The sequence below is a fragment of the Ursus arctos genome, chromosome X, assembly GCF_023065955.2.
Source record: "Ursus arctos isolate Adak ecotype North America chromosome X, UrsArc2.0, whole genome shotgun sequence".
Classification (NCBI taxonomy): Eukaryota; Metazoa; Chordata; class Mammalia; order Carnivora; family Ursidae; genus Ursus; species Ursus arctos.
Window position 1 is genome coordinate 45284586 of NC_079873.1, and position 22676 is coordinate 45307261.

The following is a 22676-nucleotide window of genomic DNA, read 5'->3' on the forward strand; positions in this document are numbered from 1 at the left end:
CATTGCTAAATGGGAAAATAAAATGGACAAATAAGAACAGATATTAGGTTGCCCACCAAACACAAGTCATTATCAATTTGGAAGTCCTGATGAGGCAACAAGAATGATTAATATCAACAAAGAATCCTTCTGCCACTGAGGGCAAGCTGACAGAGATATCTACAGATATTCTTATTTATTAATTTATTCAACAAACAGGTAACAAGCAACTATTTGTATCAAACACTGTGCTAGGTACTAGGAATATAGAGGTGAATAGTGTACAGATCTCTGCGCAAAAATTTTTCAGTTTTATTGGGGAGACAGACACAAAATATAAGCATAGCCTGCTACTTGGCCAGACTGAAGATCTCTCTTTCCTCTACGTTGGCATTAAAATAACCCAAATATCAGAAATTCACTCTATCCCTTTGCCATCAACTCTCTAGGGTTTACTGACAGGACTGACTATAGTGGTTACCTCACTTAAGTGATATATTTCAATGACAAAAATTAGGAATGTGAGGTTCTACTTCTAGTACCTTCCTCCATCCCCAGCAGTTACCAATGAAAAAGTGCTGGACAAATGTAAAAATAACAACTACCTGAAGGTATAAGAGAGCAAGCAAAAGCAGGTAGAAACAGGTAGGAAGGTGACAGTAGGAAAAAAGGACAATGGATGAGTTGCCATTTTTATGGCTTTTCACCTGAAAGCAAGCCCTATAGCAGCTAAAAATCAGAAGAAAACCCCAACATTCTTACAAGATTGAAGAAACAGAGGAAGGAATCTGGTAGTCTAGCCTTCTAGACCCACAAAGCTCCTGGTGCTCTACCATGCAACAGGAAAAGATCCGGGCTAGATGTCTCCTAACACTTCACCTAATAGCAGAAGGCAACCCAAGTCATTATGTCCTCACTTCCTATCCAGTGGCAGAGAGCCATATCGAATCCTCAACACCCGACCAACAGTAGACAATGACCAGGTATAGTACCTCCATAACCTAGGGGCACTAGAAGAGATTAAGTGTGAAGGGTACCAGCATCAGGTGGCCAGAAAAGAGGCCAGGGGAAATATTCTCCATCCTTTGGCCCAGCATCCACCACTCCTGAAATCTAACACTTGGCAGCCCAGAAAAGCCCTTTCCGTTATTGCACATAGCACCCAGTGAGAGCTCAACCAGAGTCAGAAGACCAAGTAGTCCAGAATAGCACTGCAAGAGTTCAGGAAACTAAATTATCTTTGGAACTAAAGCCCTCGAGAGAAGGATAGAGCCTACAGGCTAAACTTAATATAGCAAGTCCCTGCTAAACTAGAAGATTTAACTATGACCAAGTCTCCAATCATAATAACCAAAATGTCCAATATACAACCAAAAAAATCATTTATTATATGAAGAGAGAGAAAAATCATAACTCAAATGGGAAGAAACAACTAGCACCAATAATGAGATACATCAGATGTTGGAATTATCTTATAAGGACTTTAGAGTAGCTATCAGAAAAAGAACCTCAGTGAGTAATTACAATTTCTCTGGAAACAAATGAAAAAAATAAAAAAACATCAGGGGAAAAATAGAACTTATAGGAACTATATAGAAATTATAAAATTGGGGGCGCCTGGGTGGCTCAGTCATTAAGTGTCTACCTTCGGCTCAGGTCGTGATCCCAGGGTCCTGGGATCGAGCCCCACGTCGGGCTCCCTGCTCTGATGGGAGCCTGTTTCTTCCTCTCCCACTCCCCCTGCTTGTGTTCCCTCTCTCGCTGGCTGTCTCTCTGTCAAATAAATAAATAAAAATCTTTTTAAAAAAGAAATTACAGAATTGAAAAATATAATAACCTCAATAAAAAAACTTAACCGAACAGGCTAATTAATAAGCTGGAAAGGACAGAAAATACAATCAGTGAACTTGAGTACAGATTAATAGAATTTACTCAGTTTGAGTGAGAAAAGAGAAAGAAATGAACAGGGTCTCTAAATCTGTGGAAAAATAATTTTTAAAAAGATTGAAAATTTCCAGCCTTAGCTGGAAACAAGAAAGAACATGGAACAGAAAAAATTATATTTAAAGAATAATGGCTGAAAACATCCCAAATTTGGCCAAAGACATAAAACAGATATATGAAGCTGAGTGAACTTCAAAGAGGACAAACCCAAAGAAATCCACACCAAGATACATCATACTCGTAAAAATTAAATTTTAATAGCAACTAGGAAGTAACAACACATTACTGATAGGGGAACATCAACTTGAATGACAGCATATTTCTCATCTAAAAACACAGAGACCAAAAGGGGGGCATAACATTTTTCAAGTGCTGAAAGAAAATAATTATTAACTATGAATTCTACATCCAGCAAAATATATATTCAGAAATGAAAAAGAAAAAAGATATACCAGACAAAAGAAAACTAGGAGAATTTTTTACTACTAGATCATTAAACTTATAACATAAACTTGAGACAATTATATTTTAAAAGTAGGAAGGATAAGGGGACAAAAATGGAAAAAAATACTTGACTTGAAGTGGTAAAATGTCCATACCAGCAGGACGTGTAGCTTACATATATAGACAGTAATACCTAGAGCAACCACTAAGAAAACTATACAGCACAATATACTAAAAAACAGTATAAATAAAACAAGGAATCCTAAAAAAAAAAGTTTGCAAGTAACTCACAGGAAGGCAAGAACAAAGAAGCAGAGGAAAGAGAAACACGGGAAAGAAACAAAGAGCAAATATTAAAATAGCAAACTTAAGTCCTAAGGTATCAATAATTATTTTGAATGTAACTGTCTAAATATACCAAATAAAAGGGAGACACTGTCAGAGTGGATAAAAAAAAACAGCTGGATGCTTTCTACTAGAAACTTACTTTAAATACAACAAGATAAATAGGTTGAAAGTAGAAGGAAGGAAAAAAAGATATACCATCCTAACATTAATCAAAAGAAATGAGGAGCGGATATGTCCTATCAGATAATGCATACTTCACAGAAAAGAAAATTACTAGGAATGAAGAGGGATATAATATAATGATCCACCAAGAGGGATATAATATATCAATCCACCAAGAAGACATAGCCATCCTAAATGTGAATGCATAAAACAGACCTTCAAAACAAATGGGGAAAAAATGACTCAGTTAAAAGGAGAAATATATAAACCTACAGTTATAGTTAGAAACTTCAGCATCCAGGGTGCCTGTGTGGCTTAGTCAGTTAAGCGTCTGCCTTCAGCTCAGGTCATGATCCCAGGGTTCTGGGATCGAGCCAGCCCCACGTCAGACTCCCTGCTCAGCAGGGAGTCTGCTTCTCCCTCTTCCTCTGACCCCCCCACTCATGCTCTCTCTCTCTCAAATAAATAAAATTTAAAAAAAAAAAAGAAAACTCCATCCCATTCTCAGCAACTGATAGGATCTCTAGACAGAAAATTAGCAAAGATATAGCAAAATGTCAAACTAATATCTCCCATGAATTTCAGAATCAAAAATCCTCAACAAAATATTAGTAAATTAAATCCAACAATGTATACAATGAATTACATATTATGACCAAATGGGTTTATTCCAAGGATGCAATGATGTTTCAACATTTGAAATCAATGTAATCCACAATACCAATAGTTGAAAAAAATCATAAAATTACATTAATTAAAGAAAAGGCAAATTTTCTCAGTAAGTCAGGAATAGCCACTAGCCACTACCTCAACTTGACAAACAGCATGTATGAAAACTCTATAGCTTACATCATTCATAATGGTGAAAGACTTAATGTTTTCCTCTAAGCTTGGGGAACAAGGTAAGGATGCTCATTCTCACCACTCTTATTATTCAACATAATATTTGAAATTCTAACCAGGACAATAAAAGGAAAATAAGAACTAAATGGCATATAGAGTAGAAAGAGATTAAACTGTCTCCATTTTGGAGATTACATGATTGTCTACATAAAAAAAATCCCAAGGATTCTACCCAAAACATTCTCCTAAAACTAATTAAGCTCAGCAAGGTCATAGGACACAAGACACATGCACACACACACCAACTGCATCTCTATGTACTAATAATGAATATGTGGAAACAAATAAAAAGCAATACCATTTATTATCTCTCCAAAGAAAATTAAATACTTAAATTTAACAAAAATGTTCAGGATGTGTACACTGAAAATCATAAAATGCTAATGAAAGCAATCAAAGAAGACTTAAATACATGGAGAGACACTGCATTCATATACTGGGAGACTCAATAAACTAAAGATGTCAATTCTCCCCACATTTACATAAAAGATTAATGCAATTACTATCAAAATCCTGGCAAGATTTGCTGTAGATATAGACAAGATTATTCTAAAATTTATAGGGAAAGTCAGACATCCTACAATGACTAAATACAATCTTTAAAAAAGAACTACACTGAATTTAAATAAAGAATTAAAAAAAGAAGACAGTGGGAGAAATCACCACTCAATGTTAAGTCTTTCTATATAACTACAATAATCAAGAGCCACATAATTAACAGAGAGATAGAGACCTAAATGAATTAAACATAATAGAAAAGCCAGAAAAAGACCCACACAAGGGTGCCTGGGTGGCTCAGTAGGTTAAGAGTCTGCCTTCAGCTCAAGTCATGATCCCAGTGTCCTGGGAATCTTTAAAAAAAAAAAAAAGACCCACACAAATATTCCCAACTGATTTTTGACAAAGGCATAAAAAGGAATTGAATGGAAAAAAGGATAGTCTTTTCAACAAATGATACTAGAGCAACTGAACACCTACAGGTAGAAAAAAAGAAAGAAAAAGAAAAACCCTGAATCTTAACCTCACACGTTATACAAAAATTAAGAAAATAACATAGATCACCTAGACCATAAGTGAAAACCATAAATTAAAAAATAAGAGAAAACCTGCAGGATCTAAGGCTAGGCAAAGAGTTAGATTTCACATCAAAGACATAATCAATACCAAAGAAATTGAAAAATGGGACCTCATCAAAATTTAAATTTGTTCTCTTAATTTCTTGAAAAATGTTACTGTTTATATAAAGCAAAAATTATAAGATTATAAGATTACACTGTGTGGATTATGATATATGTAGATGATGTGTATATACATATATATATATTTATATATACATATAAAACAATTATAGCTTAAAGCCTAGAGGGACTAAAAGGTTACATGGTTCTTATATTTTATATAACACAATATTAAATAAAATATTAAAGCCATGTAGAAACTGAAGAATTAAGAATGTAAAATAAAATCCCTGAGCAACCACAGAAAACACTGAAAAGGGACATAAGAAACTTTTGGGGGTTTGGAAAATATTCTATATCTTGACTGTGGCATATATTTGTCAAGCCGCTGAATTGTGTGCTATAAAAATATATGCAGTTTATTGTTCATAAATTATACCTGAAAAGTTGTTTAAAAATGGAAAGATCCATAGCTAACATCATACTTAATGGTGAAAGACTCAAAGCTTTCCCAGTAAGATCAGGAACCATATAAGGATGTCCTCTTTCACTACTTCTGTTCAACAAGGCACTGGAAGTTCTAGAAAGAGCAATTAGGAAGAAAAAGAAATAAAGGGCATCCAAATTAGAAAGGAAAAATTATGACTATCTCTATTCCTAGATGACATGATCTCGTATACAGAAAATCCTGAAAAATTCACACACAGAAAAACTACTAGTTAATAAACTCATTAAGCAAAGTTAGGGTATAAGAGCAACACACAAAAATCAGTTTTATTTCTATACGTTAGCAATGAATAATCCAAAAAGGAAATTAAGAAAATTCCATTTATAACAACACAAAAAAAGAATGCTTAGGAATAAACTTAACAAGGAAATGTAATACATGTATGCAGAAAAGTACAAAATGTTGCTGAAAGAAATTAAAGAACGCTTAATTTAATGAAAAGACACCCCATATTCATGGATTGGAAGACTTACTATTATTAAAAGACAAAAATACTGAAGGCAACATTCAGAGTCAACACAATTTTTACTAAGCTTTATTAATAAGCTGATTCTAAAATTATATGCATGGGATCCAGAAGAGCCAAAATAGTCCTGAAGAAAGAAAACAAAGTTGGAGGGATCATACTTTTATGGTCAACTGATTTTCAACAAGTGTGACAAGTCAATAGGGAAAGAATAGTCTTTTCAACAAACGGGCTAAGAAATTTAACTATCCACATAAAAAAATAAAATTGGACCCATACCTCAAACTATATACAAAAATTAACTCAAAATGTATCAAAGACCTAAATTTAAGAGTTAAAACTTTTAGAAGACAAACATAGGACAAAGTCTACATAATCTTGGAGTTGGCAATAGATTCTTAGATATAACATCAAAACCACAAAGCAACTAAAGAAAACAGATAAACTGGACTTTATCAAATTGAAAAATTTAAACCTGCAAAGGACACTACCAAAAGAGTGAAAAGACAATGCACTTGATGGGAGAAAATATTGGCAAATCACAAATCTGATAAGGGTGTAGCATCCAGAATATATCTGAAGAACACTTACAACTCACAATGAAAAGACAAAAAACTTAATTAAAAATGAGCAAAGGATTTGAATAGATATTTCTCCTAAGAAGAAAAAGAAAGATATACAAAGGGTCTACAAGCATAGGAAAAGATTCTCAACACCATTAGCCTTTAGGGAAATGCAAATGAAAACCACAATGGAATACCACTTCACACCCGTTAGGATGCTACAATCAAAAAGACAAGTAACAAGTGTTGGTAAGGATGTGAAGAAATTAAAATCCTTATACCTTGCTGGTAGGAATGTAAAACCGTACAGCTGTCTTGGAAAATTTGGCAGTTTCTCAAAAAGTTAAACATGGAGTTACCATATGACCCAGCAATTACACTCCTGGGTATCTAACCAGAAAAATGAACGTTCATACAATAACTTATATACAAGTGTTCACAGCAGCATTATTTACTACAATAAAAAAGTGGAAACAGGGGCGCCTGGGTGGCACAGCAGTTAAGCGTCTGCCTTCAGCTCAGGGCGTGATCCCGGCGTTCTGGGATCGAGCCCCACATCAGGCTCCTCTGCTATGAGCCTGCTTCTTTCTCTCCCACTCCCCCTGCTTGTGTTCCCTCTCTCGCTGGCTGTCTCTATCTCTGTCGAATAAATAAATAAAATCTTTAAAAAAAAAAAAGTGGAAACAACCCAAATGTCTATCAACTGATAAATGCATAAACAAAATATATCTATACAATGGAATATTATTTGGTTAGAAGAAGGAATGAAGTACTGATGCATGCTACCCCATGGATGAACCCTGAAAACATTACCATAAGTGAAAGAAGCCAGACACACAAGGACATATATTATATGATTCTATTTATGTGAAATGCCTAGAATAAGCAACTAAATAAAAGTAGATACGTGAATGGCAGGGGCAGGGGAAGGTGGAGTAGAGAATAAAGAATGACTGCTAATAGATATGGAGTTTCTTCTTAGGGTGATAAAAATGTTCTGGAATTAGGGGTGAGGGTTACACAACCTTGTGAATATACTCAAAATCATTGAATTGTACACTTTAAAAGGGTAAATTTTACGGTGTATGAATTATATCTGAATAAAAAATGCCTGGATAAATAAAATTAATAGAAATTGTTAAAACACAGAAAGAATATTTAGCTAAAAAGACAAGAGAAAAATTAAAACTGGATTCTAAAAAAATTTTTTTACCCAAAGAAGGCTGGCCATGAGGAATAAAAAAACAGAGGGGTAAAGTGAAAAAAGAGTAAAACGGTATATGTAAATTTAGTCATATTAGTCATATGTCATCATATTACCAGACACAGAAAAAGCATTTGACAAAATTCAACATCCACTCAAGATAAAATATGTTTAGTAAATTGGGAATAAAGGGAAATCCTTCATCTGATAAAGGCCATCTAGAAAATCCTACAGCTAACAGCATACATAATGGTGAAATATTGAGTACTTTATCCCTTACATCAGGAACAAGGCAAAATGTCTAGTATCTTCTTTGCTATTTAACACTGTACTAGAGGTTGAGGCCCGGAAATGCAAAGGACTTAGAATATCCAAAGAAATCTTGAAAAAGCAAAACAAAGTAGAAAGACTTGTACTACGTAACTTCAAGATATATTATAAATCCAATGGGAAAAGGAAATCTTTTCAACAAATGAAGCTTAAATAATGGATATTCATATGGGAGGAAAAAAGAACTGTGACCTCCTACTTCACACCACTCATAAAAATTAATTTAAGATAGGCCATAGACCTGAACATAAAACTTAAAACCATAAAAGAGGAGAGTATTTTTGTAACTTCGGTACAAGCAAAGGTTTCTGAGGCCACAGAAACAATAACCACAACAGAAAATTTTCATGAATTACGGGCGCCTGGGTGGCTCAGGGCGTGATCCCAGCGTTCTGGGATTGAGCCCCACATCAGGCTCCTCCCCTGGGAGCCTGCCTCTTCCTCTCCCATACCCCCTGCTTCTGTTCCCTCTCTCGCTGGCTATCTCTCTCTCAGTCAAATAAATAAATAAAATCTTTCTTTTTAAAAAAAGAAAAAAATTTTTGATGAATTAGACTTCATCAAGATTAAATACTTTGTTTCATCAAATCAGGTCATTACAAAAATTAATGGGCAATCCACAGATTGGAGGAAATATCTATAGAACATGTATTTGCTAAAGGACTAGTATTACCCAGCATATGTAAGAACTCCTAACAAGTCAAAAATGGCAAGGCAAACTACAACAGGCAAAATAAAATGGGCAAATGCCTTGAACAGACACTTCACAAAGAAAAATACACAAAGACCAATAAATACATGAAAAGATGCTCAACAACACAGTCATCAGGGAAATGCAAATTAAAACCACAAGATACCACTACACACCCACCAGAATAGCTAAAATTAGTGTTGGCAAGGGTGTGGCACTCTCATATATTGCTGGTGTTAGTGCAAATTAATGCAACCAATCTGGAAAACTGGCAATTTCTTAAAAAGTAAACAAATACCTATCCCAAGGCCTAGTGATTCTACTCCTAGGTATTAACCAGGAGAAATAAAAACATATGTTAACAAAAAGACTTACACAAGAATATTCATAGCAGTTTCATTCCTAATAAACCAAAACTAGAAACCACTCAGGTATTCATGAATAGTAAAATGGAAACACAGATTTGGTATATTCATACAATAGACTATTGCTCTGCAGTAAAAAGAAACTGATACACACAACACAGATCAACCTCAAAAACATACTGAGTGAAAAAAGCCTTATATAAGAGTACACATTGTATGATTCCAATTATATGAAGGTCTAGAACAGGATAAACTAATTCAGGTGAAAAAACTCAAGAGTGGTCGACTCTGGTGGGATGTGGGGGCTACTGACTGGGCAAGGGCACAGGGAACTTTCCACAGTAATGGCAGTATTCTGTATCGGGTGGGCAAGCTACAGCCTGCAGGCCGAAGCTGGTGCACCACCTATTTTTGTGAATAAAGTTGTACTGGAACACAGCCATGTCTATTTTTTTCCATATTGCCTATGGCCATTTTCATGTAATAGCAAAACTGAGTGGCTGCAACAGAGACTATATAGCCCACAAAGCCTAAAATAGTTACTACCTAGATCTTTACAGAAAATGTTTGCCAACACCTAGTCTATATTTTGATAATGGCTTGGGTAACACAAGTGTAAGTATCTGTCAATTCTCACTGAACTATAATCTGTGCATTTTACTACATATAAATTTAAACCAAAAAAAATAAATACTGAATTCTAGCCAACGATATGAATGCTGAACTATTTATGAAACTATTTATGTCAACTACTTTAATTTTGAGATGTGCCAGAAAAATTAGATGGATCGATTAATGAATAAAGGGATGGATATGTGATTGAACAAATACAGCAAAAGTTAACTTCAGATTCTAGTTGGTAGGTATATGGGTGTTTACAATTTTTCAACTCTTCCATACCTCTGAAATTTTTCTTAATAAATTTTGGGGAAATTTTTTTAATTAGGTAAGGAAAGCATACAGCACATGCCCACAGAAATTAATATCCCAACCCAAAATACTTTGTGAAGCACTTTATCCTAAAGAAATAAATCCCAGAATAGCATGCTTTGTCTGAAGAAACTTCAACTGCAAAGATCTTTATTAACCCTTGATCATCCCTGTTAGGAGTCAGTTTGCACAAACTGGAATTCATTATAATTTATGCCCAGATGAAGACAGAATTTTATAAAACACACAGTACTTGAGATAATAGCTTTTGGAAAAGTAATATATCACCACTAGAAAACTCTTACACTACAGCGCACCTTTTATCTAAGGACTTCAAAGCATTTTGTTAGCCAAACTCAATCAATTCAGAGTCTTTAGAGTTATCTAAAGCAGAATAAGAGAAAAAAAAGAATAAACTGGATTGTTAATTCCTTCGTATAATTAATTCAATCAATCCTGAGTTAACTAAATCTCAACGAAGTCATGCCCTTTTTCTCCAATTCTGGCAGGGAGGATGCTATCTTACAAAGAGGCTGGATAGTGTAATGATTGAGGGAACAGCCTCCGCAGCCAGGTAGTCTGGGTTCAAATCCTGACCCTCCTGTAACCTGTCTGAACCTCAGCTTCCTTACCTGTAAAACAGGGGTAATGATAGCTACTATTCATACAGTTGTTATGAGGATAGTACATATAAAACCATTAAGACAGTATTTGGCACCTAGGAATCACTTAAGAGTTCATTATTATCATCTCATAAAAGCAAATGCTTTATTATTAATGTAGAAAAAGACAATCACAGGCTCCTAACATTTTACGACTAACAGCTACACTGGCCTCCTTGCTGTTCTTCAAACATGCCAGACACTCTCCTTCCTCGGGGACTTTGCACTGGTTATTCCCTCTGCCAGAAATGTGCTCTGTGGGCTGCCTCACCTCCTTCAAATGTTCGCTTGAGTGTTCTTTTCAATGAGGCCTACCCTGATCACCACCTTATTTAAAATTACAACCCACCTTTCCTCCTTACCCTGCTCCACATTTACCCCCCATCTCCTGGGACCATACCATAAATTTACTTTCTGTTAAGGTTATTGACAGTCTCCCCCCATTAAGAAACAAAAGTCAATGACAGAAGGGAGTTTTGTGTTTTATTCACTGATATATCCCAGGTAGGTGCTCAAATATTTTTTTGTTATCAAAAACCATCATCTGGTTTAACCCCTCCAACTTTACAGATGAAGAAACTCCAAAGAGACTTGAGTCAAGACTGTATAAGGAAAAGACTCAGGAACAGGGACTATGCCTCCATGTCCAATGCCATTTCTACCTAGCTCACTATCTCCCTGACCCTTGAACATTACAGAAAAATCAAAATCGTCTATATTTTTCCCCCAGGAGGCTTTACCTTTGGAATCTCTTGGCTTTGCAAATGCTGTTGTGTCTGTGACATAGAAATGCTCTGAAAGACAGTGGAAGCCTGAACCAGAATACTAAGTGTTGACAGATGAACAGAAGAAGACAGCTGATTTGAAAGAGCTATCCCAGAGCTTTGACAGAGGGTCTGCTGTTGTAATTGTTTCTGCTGACCCAAAAACAAGTGTTGAGCCAGAAGATGGCTGCCATTGTGGCTGAACAGACTGCTGCTGAATGCATGTTGGCTGGTCCTGTGCTAGGGTTTTCTTCAGGGGGAAAGTCTGACTGCTGTTAATGCCTGAGGCACTTGAGGCTGTATTACATATTGTTGTTCCATTGCCACCAGTTGCAACTGTTCTCGCAAAGGTATAATTTGTACCACGTTTATAATGGACTTTGACATACCTGGTAATGGCTGAACCTGGTTAGGTGCCTGGGAAGGAGGTAACTGCTTCTGGAAAGCAGCATGGTGGCTACCCAAAGACTGCTGCTGATTTATGGGACATTCTTGAATAGAAAACTGATGGCTTTTCTGTGCTTGTCTATAAGATGAATGAGTCATCTGCTGATTGCTGAATGAAAGCTGAATGAGAAACCTGGCTTGATGTTAGATGTGATTGCAAAAGTTGTGTAGAAAAGTGTGGGGGCTGGATCTGGGTCTGTGAGGAAGCCTATTGAATGAGGGACATCTGCGCAGGGTGTTGAAGCTGTCCTTCCATGGCCCTTTGAGATGTAATGCTAATTGTCTGGGCTTCTAGCTGCTGGTGTCTAAAATGGACATCTGCTTGTGATGGAGCTGCTGAGTGCTGGACATTAAATAAAGGCTCCACAGAATGTGTTTGTATATCTAAGGGTGATATTAAAAATGGCTTTTGCTCCAACTTCGAAGAACTACAACCTCAGGGTTGTGTTAAATAGGCTTTGTTGGTCAGCAGTCTGTGCTACATAAGGTGGTACAGGGTGTAACTTCTGATCGGCAGAGTTTGTAATATGTACATGCTTGTTATCAGGAGGGTTTACTGTATATACTTACTGGGTTATGAAGTTCAGTTGTCTGGATGATGTAAACAGTTTGTGCTGAATAATGGGCAAGCTCAAGAGGCAGTATCTGGTAAGCAAACTGTTCTATAGATTGTACAGAGTAAGGTCCTTGGATCTGATATACTGGCTGGTCTGGAAAAGGTGATGAAACCCGAGATTGTACTGGAAAAGCAGGCTACCCTTGCCCTGGGGCCAAAAAAGAGGGCTGTACTACAGGTGGGACTGGGTAAGAAGTCTGCATAGAATGGGTTGACTATGATCTTGGTGGTTGCACAGTGTAAAGAGGATACTCTGGGGCTGGCAGTGAATAAACAGGCTGTGCTGGAGCCTGGACTGGGTAAGTTAGCTTTGATGGGTAAGAAGCTTGGTCCTTGGGGCTATGGCAGCTACCTAGGAGCCTTCAATGGGAAGGATGGCAGTTCTGCAGGTGGTCTGGATAAGCGTGTTGAACAGAATAAGATGGCTATTCCAGGAACTGAATCACACTTTCAATACCACCCTTTGGCTGCTGCTCACTTGAATGAGCTTCAGACACCCACAGAATACAATCCTGCTGAACAATTTTTTTTGTAGTAATACCATAATCTTAGGTTGTAAAATTAATGGCTGCTGCAGTATAGAGGCTTGGAAACAAGGTTTCTTCAAATGCACAGTCTGGCTCTCTGGTGCTAAAGAACCTAGAGCTATAGATTCCTGATGTACTACTGGATACAGATGGGGTACTGAATATATCTTTTGTGAAGGCTGATTGGCCCCCTTATGCCCCCCAGTGGAATTAGAAGGGAACTGAGCTGTACCAGCAACATTCTGTGCGCTGCTCACATATTGGGCAGAATGACTTGACAAAGCTTGAGGACAATTAACCAGTAAGAAACTAGAAGTCTGATTAGCATCTGGTGATTTGATTAATGCCTGCTTTCCATTTCTAGGGCCGGGCTCAAGTTGAAGACCAACTGTTAGATGCTCAGAAGTCATTTGTGAAACAGGCAATATCTGAGGAGAAACTGCAGAAAAGACTGGTTGTGGAACTTCAATAGCTGACAAGTCTAAAGTCATAGGTTAGGCTGAAGTTTGTCCATCTGCTCCAATGGTCAGCTGCAGTTCCTGGTTCGGGTGCAAGGAATACTCAAATTATAAATGCATATACCATGCCTATTTTAATGGGCCTGTCCCAGACAGAATATCAGATAAAATAATGCTATGTCCTTTTTAAAAAAAATTTTTTTAATGATTTTTTATTATATCATGTTAGTCACCATACAGTACATCCCCGGTTTCCGATGTAAGGCTCGATGATTCATTAGTTGCATATAACACCCAGTGCACCATGCAATACGTGCCCTCCCCACCACCCATCACCAGCCTATCCCATTCCCCCACCCCCCTCCCCTCTGAAGCCCTCAGTTTGTTTCTCAGAGTCCACAGTCTCTCATGCTTCATTCCCCCTTCTGATTACCCCCTTTCTTTATCCCTTTCTTCTCCTACCTATCTTTCTAGTTCTTATGTTCCATAGATGAGAGAAATCATATGATAGTTGTCTTTCTCTGCTTGACTTATTTCACTTAGCATTATCTCCTCCAGTGCTGTCCATGTTGCAGCAAATGTTGAGAATTCGTTCTTTCTGATAGCTGAGTAATATTCCATTGTATATATGGACCACAACTTCTTATTCCAGTCATCTGTTGAAGGGCATCTTGGATCCTTCCATGATTAGGCTATTGTGGACAAAGCTGCTATGAACATTGGGGTGCATATGGCCCTTCTCTTCACTACGTCTGTATCTTTGGGGAAAATACCCAGTAGTGCAATGGCTGGATCATAGGGTAGCTCAATTTTTAACTTTTTAAGGGACCTCCACACTGGTGTCCAGAGTGGCTGTACCAACTTGCATTCCCACCAACAATGTAGGAGGGATCCCCTTTCTCCACATCCTCTCCAACATTTGTTTTTTCTTGCCTTGTCAATTGTTGCCATTCTAACTGGCGTAAGGTGGTATCTTAGTGTGGTTTTGATTTGAATTTCCCTGATGGCTAGTGATTTTGAACATTTTTTCATGTGTCTGTTAGCCATTTGTATGTCTTCATTGGAAAAGTGTCTGTTCCTATCTTCTGCCCATTTTTTGATTTGATTATTTGTTTCTTGTGTATTGAGTTTGAGAAGTTCTTTGTAGATCTTGGATACCAGTCTTTTATCTGTAGCATCATTTGCAAATATATTCTCCCATCCCGTGGCTGCCTCTAATTTTTTTTGGCTGTTTCCTTGGCTGTGCAGAAGCTTTTAATCTTGATGAAGTCCCACAAGTTCATTTTATCTCTTGTTTCTCTTGCCTTTGGAGATGTGTCACGAGAAGGGTTGCTTTGGCCAATGTCGTAGAGGTTGCTGCCTATGCTCTCCTCTAGAATTTTGATGGATTCCTGTCTCACATCGAGGTCTTTCATCCATTTGGAGTTTATCTTTGTGTATGGTGTGAGATAATGGTCAAGTTTCATTCTTTTGCATGTAGCTGTCCAATTTTCCCAGCACCATTTATTGAAGAGACTGTCTTTTTTCCACTGGATGTTTTTTCCTGCTTTGTGAAAGATCAGTTGCCCAAAGAGCCGAGGGTCCATTTCTGGGTTCTCTATTCTGTTCCATTGGTCTATGTGTCCGTTTTTGTGCCAGTACCATGCTGTCTTTGTGATCACAGCTTTGTAGTACAGCTCGAAATCCAGCATTGAGATGCCCCCAGCTTTGTTTTTCCTTTTCAACAGTTCCTTGGCGATTCGGGGCCTTTTCTGGTTCCACACAAATTTAAGGGCTATTTGTTCCAGTTCTGTGAAAAATGTCATTGGTATTTTGATTGGGATAGTACTGAAAGTGTAGATTACTCTGGGTAGCATGGACATTTTAACTATGTTAATTCTTCCGATCCATGAGCATGGAATATTTTTCCATCTTTCTGTGTCTTCTTCAATGTCTTTCAAGAGTGATTTGTAGTTTCTAGAATATAGATCCTTTACATCTCTGGTTAAGTTAATTCCAAGATAACGTATGATTTTTGGTGCTATTGTAAATAATGCTATGTCCTAAAAGTTTCAGCAAGTTATCAAAAAGGTGCTGGGTATAGTTTTAATACTACAAAAATCCTTAATACCATGAGTAAATGCTAGTTGAATAAATTGAGGAATTGAGACCAGTCCTAATAATATACTGCTCATGGCTTCTCATTTATTGCACTTGCCACATAACTCATTCAAACCCTGACAGAGATTCAGAGTAACTGAATCTAACACTTTCACACACCAGACTGGAACTGGAAGTTCCAAGAAAAAGTTCAAAAGGATTTCAATATCATAGCTAAAATGAACACAGAAGCTCTCTAAAAAGGAGAACAAAGAGTTGGCTGAATAAATATCAGTCGGCTGCAATAATTACTACAACTTGAACTACCACATTCATAAAGAGACACCAATGGTCAAAGTGCTTCCTTATGTGGCTTCTATATGTGGTGAAAAAGTCTAAAAAACAGCTTGTATGTGATATACAGATGTATATATAATCAAAATTATATAAGTATATATTGGGGGAAAAAAAGACAAATCTAGAGGCTCTACCCACAAATGTAAACAATAAGTTGTCTCTAGCTGGAGGAATAACAGGTGATTTTCACTGTCTTATATCTTCACAGGCTTTATTTTTAAATAGGTAAATAACGCTCATAATTTTTAAAACTTTAAAAAATTTTAGAAACACATTTTAAAATACACATATCTGCATACTTACATGGTTGAACCTAAGTTAATTTAAGCGTCCATTCAATACACTTTGCATTAAAATCTTAGAAAACGACAAATCAAACCACAACAAGAGCTCAATTATGAATATGTACCATGTTACCTACAAAAAATAGCCAAATATCAGGCTACTGTCAACTTCATAGGATTAAATTTACCCCAGCTGATTTTAAATGTATCTGACATTTGTCAAGTTATGTGTATGCCCCTCCCCTAGAAGACTGTGAACCCCTTAAAGATAAGAACCATATTTTATTTTATCCTAAATCCACAGAAATGGCAGTCATTAAAAATTGTTGATGAGCCGTGACTTACTATATAAAAGAAACAGATGTGCCAGCTGCTAACTGAATCATATACAGAGAATGTTCAGACCATCTCATTCCCAAAGAAATAAGGCACACACAGGGGAGGGTGAGGTTGAGAAAAGAAAATGCAGTGATGGCAAAGAAAAGGTGAAGCCTGTGTCCAGACCTCATAACCCTGAGAACCAGAATGTAGTCTTAATATACGAACTCTCATAAAGCCTGTTTATTCCTTGTCGGAAATGAATAATGCTGACTTTGAGAGTCAAGAAGACGAAAACATTTATTTCTCCTATAGAAATAAACATGAATCAAAAAAAACCAAGATCCAGTAAAGAGTCAGTATCCAAAATATATAAATAAGTTATATAATTCAACACCAAAACACACAAATAATCCTATTAAAAATGGGCAGAAGACATGAACTGACATTTCTCTAAAGAAGACATCCAGATAGCCAACAGACACATGAAAAGATGCTCAACATCACTCATCATTAGGGAAATGCAAATCAAAACCACAATGAAGTATCACCTCACACCAGTCAGAATGGCTAAAACCAAAAACACAAGAAACAGGTATTGGCAAGGACATGGAAAAAGAGGAACCATCTTGGGAATCCCCTAGTGGGGATGCAAACTGGTACATCCACTTCCATTACCGGGTGCTTGCCCCAAAGAACACAAAACCACTAATTCAAAAAGATATATGCACCCTGATGTTTATAGCAGCACTAATTACAATAGCCAAATTATGGAAGTAACCCAAGTGTCCACTGATAGATGAATGGATAAAGATGTGGTGTGTGTGTGTATATATATATAGTGTGTGTATATATATATGTATATTTATATATAAAATATATGTATATAATATATAATATATATAATATATGTGGTATACATATAGTGTATTTGGTGTATATGTGGTGTGTGTGTGTATATATATGTGTGTATGTGTGTGTGTGTGGTATATATATATATATATAGTGCATATATATATATGTAGTATATATATAATGGAATATTATATATATATAATATATATATAATATATATATACATACATATATATATATGTAGTATATATATAATAGAATATTATTGGAATAATGGAATATATATATATAATGGAATATATAATATATATATATACATACATATATATATATGTAGTATATATGTAATGGAATATTATATATATATAATATACATATATACATACATATATATATATATATATATATGTAGTATATATATAATGGAATATTATTTGGCCATAAAAAAAGAATGAAATCTTGCCATTTGCAACAACATAGAGGGATCTAGAGGGTATAATACTAGGTGAAATAAGTCAGTCAGAGGAAGACAAATACCATGACTTCACTCATATGTGGAATTTAAGAAACAAAAACAAACAAACAAAAGAGACAAGCCAAAAAACAGACTCTTAACTATAGAGAACAAACCAATGGTTACCAGAAGGGAGGTGGGGGGGATGGGTGAAACAGTTGATTGGGATTAAGAGTGCACTTATGATGAACACTGAGTAATGTATAGAATTGTTGAATCACTACACCTTCACTACACTTGAAACTAATAGAATGCTGTATGTTAACTAAACTAGAATTTAAATTTTTCAAAAATGCAAGAATGTTTTTAAAAAGCCAAAAGAAATTTTCATTAATATTTTTTATTATTATGTTCAGTTAGCCAACATATAGTATATCATCAGTTTTTGATATAGTGTTCAATGATTCATTAGTTGCATATAACACCCAGTGCTCATCACAACACGTGCCTTCCTCAACACCCATCACCTGGCTACCCCATCTCCCCACCCCCCTCCCCTCTGAAACCCTCAGTTTATTTCCCGGAGTCCAGAGTTTCTCATGGTTCATCTCCCCCTCTGATTTCTCCCTCTGATTTCTCCCCCTTCAGTTTTCCCTCCCTTCCCCTATGGTCCTCCATGCTATTCCTTATGTTCCACATATGAGTGAAACCCTATAATTGTCTTTCTCTGCTTGACTTATTTCACTTAGCATAATCCCCTCCAGTTCCATCCATGTCAGTACAAATAGTGGGTATCATCCTTTCTGATGGCTGAGTAATATTCCATTGTATATATGGACCACATCTTCTTTATCCATTCATCTGTTGAAGGGCATCTCAGCTCCTTCCACAGTTTGGCTATTGTGGACATTGCTGCTATGAACATTGGGGTGCATGTGCCCCTTCTTTTCAATACATCTGTATCTTTGGGGTAAATACCTAGTAGTGCAACTGCTGGGTCGTAGGGTAGCTTTATTTTTAACATCTTGAGGAACCTCCATAAATTTAGATGAAAGTGCTAAAAATTATAAGTTTATAATATATTATTTCTAATTAACTACAAAAGAAATCCCTCCAGGGGTGCCTGGGTGGCTCAGTCAGTTAAGCATCTGCCTTCAGCTCAGGTCATGATCTCCGGGTCCTGGGATTGAGCCCCATGTCAGGCTCCGTGCTCATCAGGAAGTCTGCTTCTCTCTATCCCTCTACCCCGCCCCCCACCCCCCCCCACCCCCCGCTTGTATGCTCTCTCTCTCTCAAATAAATAAATAAAATCTGGGAAAAAAGAAAGAAATCCCTCCACATTCACACGAGGCTAGAAAAGTTTAATACAAAGAACAAACCATCATCACACCAAGAACAAGAGATCTGAGTCCTAAATAAATTTGTTTATCCATATATGGACTTCTCACTTTCTTTTCCATTTATACAGGCAGTGTCTCAAGATTCTAGTTTCACAACGTTAGGCACATCGTCAAGAACATCTTAGGTGAAGGAAAGCATAAACAACTTTCGGCTTTCAGTGAGTTTTATATAAACTATAATGAATTTATGAGAGACAGCCTTTGCCTGTTCAGAAAATGTAGGCAATGTTCAATATGTTTAACTGAATACAGAGCCTCTAAAATATATCTTACCTTTATCTGTGAGACTTTCTGGACAGTTAATGGGGAAACCTGGGGTTGTGAGACAACCGGAGGTCCAAGGACATGTACAGGCAAAACAGTGGACTGACCTTGAACCAAAGGCAAAACGTGGGGCTGAGTCAGCTTTGGCTGCTGTTGCAACTGTTAAAAATAAGAAAAAAATATATTAAAGATAATCTCTCCCATTTACAGTAAATATATGGATTATATATTTAAAAATATAACAGTTCACCTCACCCCTGAAATCTGCTGGTAATGTCCTACTAGCTGCTGGGATGGATAAATCATCCCTGGAACATTTATTTCAGCCTGTGGAATGTTGGAAACCACTTGAGAGCCCATCATCTGGTCTGAGGAATAGGCTATACTGGGCTGACTTGAAGTATCTGAGTGTATAGCAGATCCAACTCCTGCCTCAGACAAATTGTCACCTATGACAAAGAAAATAAGCAACAGGTAGAAGGAAAAACTTGAAACATAAGGTCCAAATGGCATAGAAAGTAAGTGTTTTCTTTTTTTTTTTTTACTCTGACAACCTGAGACAACTTGAAATAAAACATGTACATTACACAGTTAACCAAAAACCATTATGTAAACTCTCCATGCTGACACTGTGGTATAACTAAAATTTTCTTAATAAAGCAAATCTAAAAACAAAGAATCACATAAAAATCAACTCTTTTTGCTGGCCATTATCATTTATACTGAAAAATACTCATAAGGCAAAGGAACTGGCAATACCAGTTACTTCCAGAACTGGTTAAAGTCAAGAGAGATGACTAAAATAAGGAAATCTAAGTGAAAGGGTTGTGAGAAGCACAATATTTAGAGCCCTGTGTCCCACCCTCCATTCCACACCTTTGGGTGATTGCTTCTCCCCTACCCAACTAATCTATACTTGCCATTAGGATTTCAGTAAAATCTAAGTGTCATATTCTCATTCTCCTAGAACCTGGCTAGAAAATAATACTATCTTTATAGAACAATTAGTTATTACTATGAAAATGCTGTGTCCTTCTAGAGAAGAGAATGCACCATAGCAGAAAAATAAGAACTATGATAATTCCGAGATGCCCTTCAACAGATGACTGGATTAAGAAGTTGTGGTCCACTTACGCCAGTTAGAATGGCAAAAATAGACAAGGCAAGAAACAACAATTGTTGGAGAGGATGTGGAGAAAGGGGATCCCTCCTACATTGTTGGTGGGAATGCAAGTTGGTACAGCCACTCTGGAAAACCGTGTGGAGGTCCCTTAAAAAGTTAAAAATTGAGCTACCCTATGATCCAGCCATTGCACTACTGGGTGTTTACCCCAAAGATACAGACGTAGTGAAGAGAAGGGCCATATGCACCCCAATGTTCATAGCAGCAATGTCCACAATAGCTAAATCGTGGAAGGAGCCGAGATGCCCTGCAACAGATGACTGGATTAAGAAGTTGTGGTCCATATATACAATGGAATATTACTCAGCAATCAGAAAGAATGAGTTCTCAACATTTGCTACAACATGGACGGCACTGGAGGAGATAATGCTTAGTGAAATAAGTCAAGCAGAGAAAGACAACTATCATATGATTTCTCTCATCTATGGAACATAAGAACTAGAATGATCAGTAGGGGAAGAAAGGGATAAAGAAAGGGCGGGTAATCAGAAGGGGGAATGAAACATGAGAGACTATGGACTATGAGAAACAAACTGAGGGCTACAGAGGGGAGGGGGGTGGGGGAATGGGATAGACCGGTGATGGGTAGTAAGGAGGGCACATATTGCATGGTGCACTGGGTGTTATACACAACTAATGAATCATCGAGCCTTACATCGAAAACCGGGGATGTACTGTATGGTGACTAACATAATATAATAAAAAATCATTATTTAAAAAAAAAAAAAAAAGAAGTTGTGGTCCATATATACAATGGAATATTACTCAGCTATCAAAAAGAACGATTTCTCAACATTTGCTGCAACATGGATGGCACTGGAGGAGATAATGCTAAGTGAAATAAGTCAAGCAGAGAAAGACAATTATCATATGGTTTCTCTCATCTATGGAACATAAGAACTAGGAAGATCGGTAGGGGAAGAAAGGGATAAAGAAAGGGGGGTAATCAAAAGGGGGAATGAAGCATGAGAGACTAAGCACTCTGAGAAACAAACTGAGGGCTTCAGAGGTGAGGGGGTGGGGGAATGGGATAGGCCGGTGATGGGTATTAAGGAGGGCACGTATTGCATGGTGCACTGGGTGTTATATGCAAGTAATGAATCATGGAACTTTACATCAAAAACCAGGGATGTACTGTATGGTGACTAACATAATAAAAAAAACATTAAAAAAAGAACTATGATAATTTTATACTTGAGTCTAAAATACAAAGGATCTTAATGTCTAGAAAATTCCTTCTTGAAGAATACATTTTCCCTTTAGTTCCAACTTTTCTTTATTAAAGGATTCATATTAGACCTTTAAAAATAGTAAAAAGATTATAATCCTTATTCAATTAGCACCTTGGACAGGTCACATAACAAAACAGTTTCTTAATTTTAAAATAAGGAAAAGAGCTGGCTTGTCAATTTCAGGGATTTTGTAAAAGGACTGATGAAATGATAGATAACAGAATGCTTTGAAAAACACAAAAGCACTATTTTGAGATAAGGGGATACAATTACACATTTGTTTGCTTTTATAAATTGTGACTGTTACCTGTAACAGAGGAGCAATGCTGCTGTGGTTTTCTTTGTAGAAGCTGTTGTCGAACATGTTGATCAACCTCAGTTTCTTCACATTCAGCCCCAGTGTGCTGAGCAGGAGCAGGAGGCAAAGCTGTATTCTGGGGCTGAGGGAGTACATTCCCTGCAGACTTGCACTGGGAATCCCTGCGTTCTTCCAAACAAGAAGAAGCTGGCTTCTTCTCCCTTGTCTTCTTTATCAGGGTGACCCGGTCTCTAATGGACTTAGCAACAGCTTTGGAATCACTTTCATGGAAGAATCCTGACTTGACCTACAAACAAAACATAATAAACAAACTACATCTTTAAGCGTTAAGATTTTAACTTTTTACTAGCAGAGTTATTTTGTGCCCCCAAATTCCAAATGCTATTAAATAACCATTAATTTATTTACATGTTCTTTCTTTTTTTTTCAATTCAATATAATT

At 36.8% G+C, this 22676-nt stretch overlaps 1 protein-coding gene across 1 annotated transcript in view; it reads right to left on the minus strand.

The window, feature by feature from the left end:
- Positions 1-22676, minus strand: part of WNK3 (WNK lysine deficient protein kinase 3) — a 158617-nt gene that overhangs the window by 71955 nt on the left and 63986 nt on the right. The window contains exons 8-10 of the mRNA XM_044380160.3: positions 22223-22520; positions 19756-19949; positions 19510-19659 (exon numbers count right to left, since the gene is read on the minus strand). Coding sequence (XP_044236095.1) covers positions 19510-19659; positions 19756-19949; positions 22223-22520 — 642 coding nt within the window. The remainder of the gene's footprint in view (positions 1-19509; positions 19660-19755; positions 19950-22222; positions 22521-22676) is intronic.